General features: G+C 38.5%; 1 protein-coding gene across 1 annotated transcript; it reads right to left on the bottom strand.

Moving 5' to 3' along the window:
• Nucleotides 1–1,756: 1,756 nt before the first annotated feature.
• On the bottom strand, nucleotides 1,757–9,160 carry LOC144963692 (bifunctional protein GlmU-like). Its single transcript, XM_078897648.1, has 3 exons — nucleotides 8,955–9,160; nucleotides 6,550–6,717; nucleotides 1,757–2,206 (listed from the first exon to the last, which is right to left on the bottom strand). The coding sequence occupies exons 1-3, from the start codon at nucleotides 8,979–8,981 to the stop codon at nucleotides 1,961–1,963; spliced, it is 441 nt and encodes a 146-aa protein (XP_078753774.1). The 5' UTR covers nucleotides 8,982–9,160; the 3' UTR covers nucleotides 1,757–1,960.
• Nucleotides 9,161–9,827: the final 667 nt, after the last annotated feature.

The following is a 9,827-nucleotide window of genomic DNA, read 5'->3' as shown; positions in this document are numbered from 1 at the left end:
ACCGTGAAACTCGTCCTTCAAATATCGATCGATTAAAATGATCCTCATCTCGGCTAAAACTCTCAAACCTGAGATATCTCACTTCTCATTCGTCTTTAGATATTTTTTTTTTTAGCTCCATGGTCAGCTTAATCAATCAATCAAACACTTCTGGGAGAAGATCCAGTCAGAACAACGGAAGATGACGTAGACCTAGAACCAATTCTGCAAGATATATGTATAGACGAGAGTGAGTTTACAGTGGATGAGATAAAAAAGGCCAAAAAGTCTCTCAGTGATGGAAAACAATCCGGACCCGATGACATCACCCACCTGAAGTATGGAAGTACTGTGACTTAGATGATATCCTGTTGGAGTTTACAAATGGATTACTAAACAAGAATGAAAAACCAAATCAGTGGTCGGAAATTGATCTGATTCCAGTCCCAAAGGGAGGAGACCTAAGTGGTACCTCCAACTACAGGGGAATCAGCCTTGCCGCTATAGCTGCCAAACTCGCCAATAAGATGATCCTCAACAGAGTCCAGCCAGAGATAGACCCTCATCTACGTCCTTGTCAAAACGGCTTCAGACCAGGAAGATCCACAACTGCTCACCTCATGGCATTGAGAAGGTTAATAGAAGGAGTAAAAAGTCACATCAAGAAGCCAATCATTCTATACGTAGACTTTAAGAAGGCCTTTGACTCGATACATCGCCCTACCCTGATGAAAATCTTAAAAGCATATAGTATATCTCCTAAACTTCTCTCCGCTATTAAAAGAATGTATGAGAACACACGGGCAAAGGTTATCTCTCCAGATGGTGAAACTGAGCTGTTTGAGATCAAGGCAGGGGTGCTTCAAGGTGATACATTACCCCCCTATCTCTTTGCAATTGTCTTGGACTATGTGATGAGAAAGACCTACGCTGGCATGGAGAACGAGCTGGGCTTCACGCTGCATAGACAAAGAAGTAGGCGCAAACCAGCTATGATTGTCACGGATCTAGATTTCGCAGATGACTCGCGGAACGAGTAGGACTATGCTGTAATGCTAAGAAGACAGTATTCCAAACCTACAACCAAGAAAGGCCCATTAGCATACAGGCAAAGAATGGAGAATGGCTGAAGGAAGTTGACAACTTCAAGTACCTAGGAGGTTGGACCCAAAGCAGTTCCTCTGATATTTCTGTCAGAAAAGCATTGGCTTGGAGTGCCTGTCACAAACTCAGGAAAATCTGGAGTTCAAACCTACAGAGGCAAATAAAGAAGAGACTGTTCCTGGCAACGGTAGAGTCAGTGCTTCTATATGGAGCAGCGACATGGACTCTTACTAAAGCCCTTGAGAAGCAACTAGACGGCAGCTACACCCGTATGCTGCGGATGGCCCTCAATGTAAGCTGGAAAGAGCACATAACAAATGAAGCTCTAAAGTGACCTCCCCCCCAGTGACCTCGAAGATTCAAAAGAGAAGACTGAGACTTGCGGGGCACTGTTAGAGTCACAAGGAGGAGATTGCAAGCAGTCTTGTTCTATGGGAACCACCTGAGCGAACCAGAAGCAGAATAAAACCTACATTGACTGTCTGCTAGATGACACAGGAATGGACAACACCCGGGAGCTGCGTACGCTTATGGAGGACAGGACAGAATGGCGAAGACTTGTGGCTCATGTTGGGCGGCCTAATTAAGTAAGTAAGTAAGTATGGTCAGCTTAACTGATCGATATTTGAAATTTAAAAAATTTTCTTGATAAATTAAAGTATGTGTTTTTTCAGATTTGCCAATAATCTTTATTGGTGTTATGAATTTAAATAAAATACTCACAACAACTGCCCGCCAGATGAAACGTACCAACACACTTAACTATGCGTAGCTTATAATGTTTATAGTCTGAATATTTTAGTGAGAACGAATCATCCAACTGGCAGGCAGCAAAAACCAATAACAAAGAGCTGAGTGACGTCAAATTCATTCATTCTTAAGGTTTTTCCACACAAAGCTCGTCGTAGCCCGTTGCCTCATCAATCGAACGAGTGAATTTCACGCCTTCAATATGGCCGATCATGACTTCAGCTGTAGTGTGGACAATTAGGTCACCCATCACGTGACCTCCGATGACGTCACCGTTGACGTCACTCAAACTGATGTGCATATGACTTCCTTGGCCGCCTGAAATGGTGCCTACGATTGACACGATCTCCCGGCAACCTTCAAAGACCCGAATCTAGTGGAAGATGGAAAAACAAAACAGTAAGGAATAAATGTATAAATCAATCAACCAATCAATCAATCAATCAATCAATCATTCAATCATTCAATCAATCACTCAATCACTCAATCAATCAGTCAATCAACCAATCAATCAATCAATCAATCAATCAATCAACCAATCAATCAACCAATCACTCAATCAACCAATCAATCAACCAATCACTCAATCAACCAATCACTCAATCACTCAATCAATCAATCAATCACTCAATCATTCAATCAATCAATCAACCGATCAATCAATCAATCAGTCAATCAATCAACCAATCAATCAATCAATCAACCAATCAATCAATCAACCGATCAATCAATCGATCGATCAATCGATTAGTCAATCAATCAGTCAATCAATCAATCAATCAATCAATCAATCAATCCACCAATCAATCAGTCAATCAATCCACCAATCAATCAATCGGTCAATCGATCGATCAGTCCATCAATCAACCGATCAATTAACCAATCAATCCACCAATCATCAGCCAATCAGTCAATCGATCGATCGATCAATAAATCCACCAATCAATCAATCCATCCATCAATCAATAAATCCACCAATCAATCAATCAATCAATCCACCAATCAACCTATCAACCAATCAACCAATCAATCAATCGATCAATTAATCCACCAATCAATCAATCAATCAATCAATCCATCCATCGATCGATCAATCAATCAAGGGGTCTTGACTTGACAACTTGACTTGACAAACGTGGAAATCAGGAGCATCAGAACAAAACTCTATTGAAAATCTAAACTCTTAGTAGATGTCTCAGATCTAAGTGCGCATATTATTTGTAAGGTCTGACAACCTAACGCAATTAAGGGCCTGATTCAACATTGTTGTAGTGGGCATATTTTGCGTTGGATTGAGGGTATTTCCATTACATCGGCTATGTGGTCCAGTGGTATAACACTCGCTTTCGGATCTGAAGGTCCTGGGTTCGAGCGCATCGCTCGGCGCATGGTTGAGTCCTTGGAAAAGGCACTTTACTCACATTTTCTCAACGGTGTAAAAATGAGTACCTGGCCGTTAACAGCGTTGTCTCTGCCTGTAAAAATTGTATTATCGCCTAACAGGCGTCATGTCCGGTCCTACATGTTAAGTGTTGTTGTTGACCAGCCCGAAACATTCCGTGTTGGTTATTTTGTTCTTTTTTTGAGCTGTTATATTCATTTTTATTTATTAAGTATTTTTATAAGCGGACTCAATAGTCTTCTGATGTCGGTGTCATTTCCCACACGGGCTTGAGTACAAATAGGTCAACACGACCTGCCTTCCTCATTCATGACCCGCGGGTTAAAGTATTGGAGAAAGTCACGCAACAGTTGAGGACTGGTTTTCTAAATCTCCAAACTCCGTTTTTCCCATAGTGGGCAGGGAGGTACATACTGTGTCTTCTATCCCCTTATATCAGTTTTCGAACATGCTTTCTGTCTTTGTCTTGGAATGAGATGACTTGTTTTTGTCCTGGCCCTGGCATGAGTCCTGGCTGGGAGGGAAACAGTCAAATGTATAGTTAGTTTTGGGAGATGATATTTTTTTTCTTTGTAAATCATCTCTCTGTTATGCACTGTATTATGTTTTGTTGACATATTATTTATGATTTGTAAACATTTGAGTGTGTTCCTCTTAGTGGGGGCCTGCGCTTAACGTCAGGATGAGACATTTAGATGATCTCAAACTAAGTACTTTGATATTGTGATCTTGGAATCTACATCTGTTTCCTATTTGAACCAGTTCCCCTTTGTCTTCCCTTTACTTGGATGCTTTAATTGTAATTCGAGAACTTTTTACTACCCCATTTTCGTCCTTTTTACTGGCGCTGATATGACCTAAACGTATTGCAAGCGCCATAAAACCCTTAAAAACAAACAAACAAACTCCGTTTTTCCCATTTTGAGAAATTGAGGATTATTTCCCCAAAAATTTCTCATTCAGTCTATCATTTTATCATATTTAAAATTCAAATTCATATAAATCTAAGGAAAGTCTTGTTGCCATTTGATGCTTAAATATAAAGTTTACGTTTTAATTTTTTCTCAAGGATAAAAAAATCTCAAAAAGTAGAAAAATCGACTTTACGAGTTTTGGAAAACCAGCCGTCAGTTGTATTTGTGACCCACCGTCCCCAAGTGGTGTAATTTGCGGCTATGTGGTCTTGTGGTATGACACTCGCTTTCGAATAGGAAGGAACTGGGTTCGAGCCTTGCTCAGCACATAGTTGAGTCCTTGGAAAGGCTATTTACTCACATTCTCTCACCGTACTCAGATGTAAAATGAGTACCTGGCCGTTAACAGCGTTGTCTCTGTCGGAAAAAATTGTAATATCGCCTAATAGGCGTCATGTCACGTCCTACATTTTAAGTGTTGCTATTGGCTAGGGACCCTTTGTAAAGCGTTTTTAGTACGTGTAGTACGTTGCCCTATAAAAAGCTCAATTATTTTTGTATTATAATGTCGAAATAGTTTAGATGGTAAAATTGTTCTCGTAGTCAAAAATATAAGAACCTGGGAAAATGTGTTATTATCTTATTGAAGATTGTTGTAGGCCTAGATTCTTAATATGAGATGACTTTGTGTGGCTATGTGGTCTAGTAGTATGACTCTCGCCCCGGACAGGAAGGTCCAAGGTTTGAACGCTGAGAGGCGCATAGTTGAGTCCTGAGCAAAGGGTCTTTACACATTCTCTCACCGTACTCTGGTGTAAAATGAAGCAGTCAGTCATTCAGCAGATTTCTGAAGCAGCCTTGGGCATTTGCTTTCGTTTTAAATTTTCAGCCGATCAAACATGCAGTAAATTTCAAAATATCATTTTTTTTTTAATCTGACGATACAGTGAAAGAAATTAGTTCACTATTACTCTCTTTAAGCTTTGGTCTATTTTGTTCCACCCAAGTCTTCATTTGGGTTAAAGTAACTTTAGTAAAACCAAGAAATAGAGGTGCCTAAATGAATCAATAAAATGGAGAGAATGATAAAGGGAGAAAATGTGACTCGTATAAAAGGGAACAACACAAAACAAACAACGTTTCGGCCTTTGACCTTTTTCAAGTAAACATGAAATACAAACACACATTATATATATATATATATATATATATATATATATATATATATATATATATATATACGATTGTCATAATAATATAGGTGAAAATGTGTGTGTGTGTGTGTGTGTGTATGTACAAGGGAAGAGAGAGAGAGAGAGAGAGAGAGAGAGAGAGAGAGAAAGAGAGAGATAGCGATAATGAGATGAAGTAATGAGATCAAAACTATATATATCTCAAGAATATAATATATATATATATATTTATATACATATACCGTGTTTATTTGTAAAAGGTCAAAGGCCGAAACGTCGTTTGTTTTGTGTTGTTCCATTATTTATGAGTCACAGTCACTCCCTTTATCTTTCTCTCCATTTTAACTTCGATTAAAATGGTGTCATAAGCAGCTGACATAAAGCTTTGGCTATCATCTGTATGTACGACTAACAGGGGATGTAAATTAAAAGCAGATAAAATTGACCCATACGATCCCATGTACATTGTAAATAAAAAAATGTGTTTTAAAAAAAAAATAAGAAGAAAGTGAGCTTTTATATAGCGCAATATCCACTAAATGTGCTCAAAGCGCTTTACAAGTGGTCCCTGGTCAACAGCAACATTTAATATGTAGGACGGGACATAACGCCTGTTAGGCGATTTTACATTTTTTTTTGGACAAAGACAACGCTGTTTACGGCCAGGTACTCATTTTACACCTGAGTACGGTGAGAGAATGTGAATAAAGAGACGTTTCCAACGACTCAACTCAACTAAGCATTTTGTTAGTTTACTTCTTTGCATGGAAAATCGAACAAATTTGTTACAACTTGAGAGAGTTAATTATTTTCAGAAATTCATTCGTCTATGGAAATACCCAATGTAAATTTCCAGAAGTGGAAAAATACCGTTCATCTTATCTTATCTTGTAAGGCCTTGTGGTCTAGTGGTATGACATACAATTGCCTGAAGACCAGTATGCCTCTGGTTCGAGTCCCACTTTTAGCGGCGCAAAGTTGAGTCCGTGGAAAATGCTCTTTGCTCCCGTTCCTTCATCAAACTCAGGTGTAAAATGAGTACCTGGCCGGAAACAATGTTGTGCCAGTCGAAAAAATGCAATTATCGCGTTGCAGGCTTCATAATATCATAGGAAGCGTTGGTGTTTGTTTGTCCCACCCCATGTAAAGCATTTTGAAAACATGAAGTGGACATTGCTCTAAATAAAAACTAAATTATTTATCTTACTTCCTGTCCACAGGCCATGCGTAGCCGTGCCTTGGTGACGCTTCCGACACACGTCAAGATGAAGGCAGAAGGGAGATTGTTGCTTCGTGTGAATTCTACAAGAGACGCTTGGATATCCTGTCCTGGGTGAAGACGGAGCGGGAAGCACTGGAGACTCCCTGATATGACCTGAAAGATCACAAGAATAGACAGAAAATTTATGAAAACTATTTACTGGTTCATCACCCAAGTGTGACTTCGTTCTTTTTGTCTGTTTGTTTTGTTTTTTTTCTTAGGTTTTTTTCCCATTTTTTTAGTAGTTATTGTTGTTGTTTGTATTTTTTTCTTTTTTTTTCATCTCCATTTTCTTTCATGAATTTTTGTTAAATTGTTTAATTATTAAATTCTTATGATTGCTTTTTCTTTTTTCTTTTTTTTTTTTTGTTTGTTTGTTTGAGATTTTTTTTCTTATGTTTCTTTTATTTATTTTTTTTTTGCTTTTTTTTTTTTTTTTCGGGAGGGGGGGGGTTGTACGAGAGATATTCATTCATATTAACTATTGACATTTTTTTAGAAGTATTCAATTGATGATAAGGGATTAAGCAACAAAACCAACAAAAAAAAAAAAAAAACACTACGTCTCCTCGCTAAAGTGTGTAACCAACCAAGACACTGAACTATTTGCTCAGTTCACTGAAGAAAATTAATCAGTTGATTGTTTGACAAATCAAAACACGGGATTTATGACACGCCTTCAAGCCGGTTTGGACAAATACAGCCGATTGTTCACGAACAAAAGATGAATTACATAAACGTCACAATGCTCTTTGTTATGGGGAATGAGATTAGCGGAAGAGTAGCGTCCCTTGATTGGACATCACCTTACAGAGAGAACGCCAACATGGTTTTGCGCATGCGTCTCTCTCGCCCTCGCTTTCGGTGAAGTGTCTCCGGAAGCGAGGACTAGAGACGCATGCGCACAACCAACATGACTCTCTATCTCTAATAACTTTTCCGCCGGTGACGTCAAATCAAGGGACGCTACTCTTCCGCTAAACTCATTCCCTATTGTTGTAAGGCCGCAAGTTGGATTACTAGTTCTCACTATATTAAACTATTAAGGACTAACCCCCACCGGAGACAGACATCCCACGACCCGGCACTAGACCTACCCAAACCAAGAACCCGATGTCCTCTGCCTTTTTTTTCGAGCTTGGGTAGGTCTAGCGGATCTTCTCTTTATTCTTAGTATTTTGTCCATGCCCGACGTCTTTATCCGGAAGACGGCAGAGGACGGCAGTGCCAGGTCGTCGGAGTCAGTCTCCGGTGTGAGTTAGCCCTAAGTATTTTAGTACCAGGATGTGTCGAGGCAGATTCTTAGGATAATGGGACATAAAAAAGCGGCGAGGATGTATGATCTTTATTGACGAACAGCCTCTCTCTCTCTCTCTCTCTCTCTCTCTTATATATATATATATATATATATATATATATATATATATATATATATATATATATCGATTTTCTCAATCATAATATAAACGTTAAACACATAGTTTTCTGTGTTGGTTTTATTGATCAAGCGGTAGACAGTGGATATGTTACTTAAACACATACCATAAATAGTAAAGCCTGCGTATTTGGCTACGTTTACCAATCACTGTCATTGTTTACATTATGACGACTGTCTGAGAGGCGTGGTTATCTAAGTGTCAATACTCTTCAACAGTCGTCACGTCACTTCCTTTGCATGGTAACTTAGTAACACTGGCTCTAAACTATCGCAACAATGGCGGACGCCCGTATGAAATATTTCTCCCGCGAGTATAAAAGCGTTTCCAGAGGAAAAAAAAAAACCATAAATTTGATCATGTTTTGACTTATACACATTCTGATCACAAGGCATATAAAAAGGGAATGAAAAGTTCTAGCCAGCATGAAGAATAAAAAGTAATGATTTTCTTTGTTTAGAACAAAGATGGCCGCCGTTGCCGAGCGGCGTGACATCAGACTACTGAATCCTATTCATAATATTAAGACCGGTATCTCGGTGTCATGTGTTGTGTGTCCTGTGATTATTTTGGTCACTCGTACACATGATCAAGTCCATTCGAATGTTTCCAAGTGATTTGTTCCTATAATAGTATTCACGGTGTTGGGCACAAGAAGGAGATAGAATCAGAGACAAACGCATTTCCTTTATAATCAGGTTTTTGTTCCATCTGAGTCATCGATCACATGATTTGTTGATATCCAACGATTTGATATATATATATATATATTGGATATTTCGAAAAGTGCGAATACTATTTAACGTCAGTCTATTTAAACACATTTTACGAAGTGACCAATGCCTGGAGCATACGGAAAAAATTATATAGATGCCGTACCCACTGATGCAAATGAAAAGTGAAAAGAATACTTGCCGGTTTGTTTGTTGTGTTTACAGCCATGACGAAATTTTAAAACACACCTCGAAATAAAGGTAAAATTGACTGGAATTAGAGACAATTTCACCGATTCTCATCGAGCAGGGTTCACTCGTAATAATAATACTATTATTAGTAGTATAGTGTGTGTAGAGTTGTCTGGGCTAAACGGATGAGACCACGGTAACTGTGACTGTGAGATAACAAGTGTTGTTGTGACACACTTTACTATGGCAATGGGCACAGTTACAATGTAAAATGTGTCACTCGACACACATTACTCTATAATAATATTTTAATCTGATACTTGGATTGCTTTGTTGTGCGTATTTATTTGATGAGGGGTGGTGTTCATTTTTTTAGGTAATGCTTTTGTATGTTTTTGTTTTTAAGGGTTTTACGGCGCTTGCAACACATTTAGGTTATATCAGCGCCTGTAAAAAGGAAGAAAATGGGATAGTAAAAAGTTCTAGAATTACAATTAAAGCACTCAAGAGAAAGTAAGACATAGGGGAATGGGAACAAATAAGGATCAGATGAAGATTCCAAGAGCATGTCACCAATGTACTTAGTTTGAGATCACCTATAAGTCTCATCCGGACACAAGTACAAAATCCAACAAAGAGAAATACATTCAAATGCTTACATTATACATTAAAAATAACAAATATAATAATACATAACAGAGGGATGATTTACAAGGAAAAAAATATCATCTCCCAAAACAATAATTATGCATTTGACTGTTTCCCTCCCAGCCAGGACTCCGACGAGGGCCAGGAAAAAAAACAAGTAATCTCATTCCAAGACAAAGACAGAAAGCAATTGGAAAACAGATATAAGGGGATAGAAGACACAGTCTGTACCTCC

Source organism: Berghia stephanieae, chromosome 1 (assembly GCF_034508935.2).
Source record: "Berghia stephanieae isolate SIO BIC M18660-M18661 chromosome 1, UCSD_Bste_1.3, whole genome shotgun sequence".
Taxonomy (NCBI): domain Eukaryota; kingdom Metazoa; phylum Mollusca; class Gastropoda; order Nudibranchia; family Aeolidiidae; genus Berghia; species Berghia stephanieae.
Note: the sequence above shows the minus strand (reverse complement) of the source record. Positions and strands in the feature narration are given on the sequence as shown.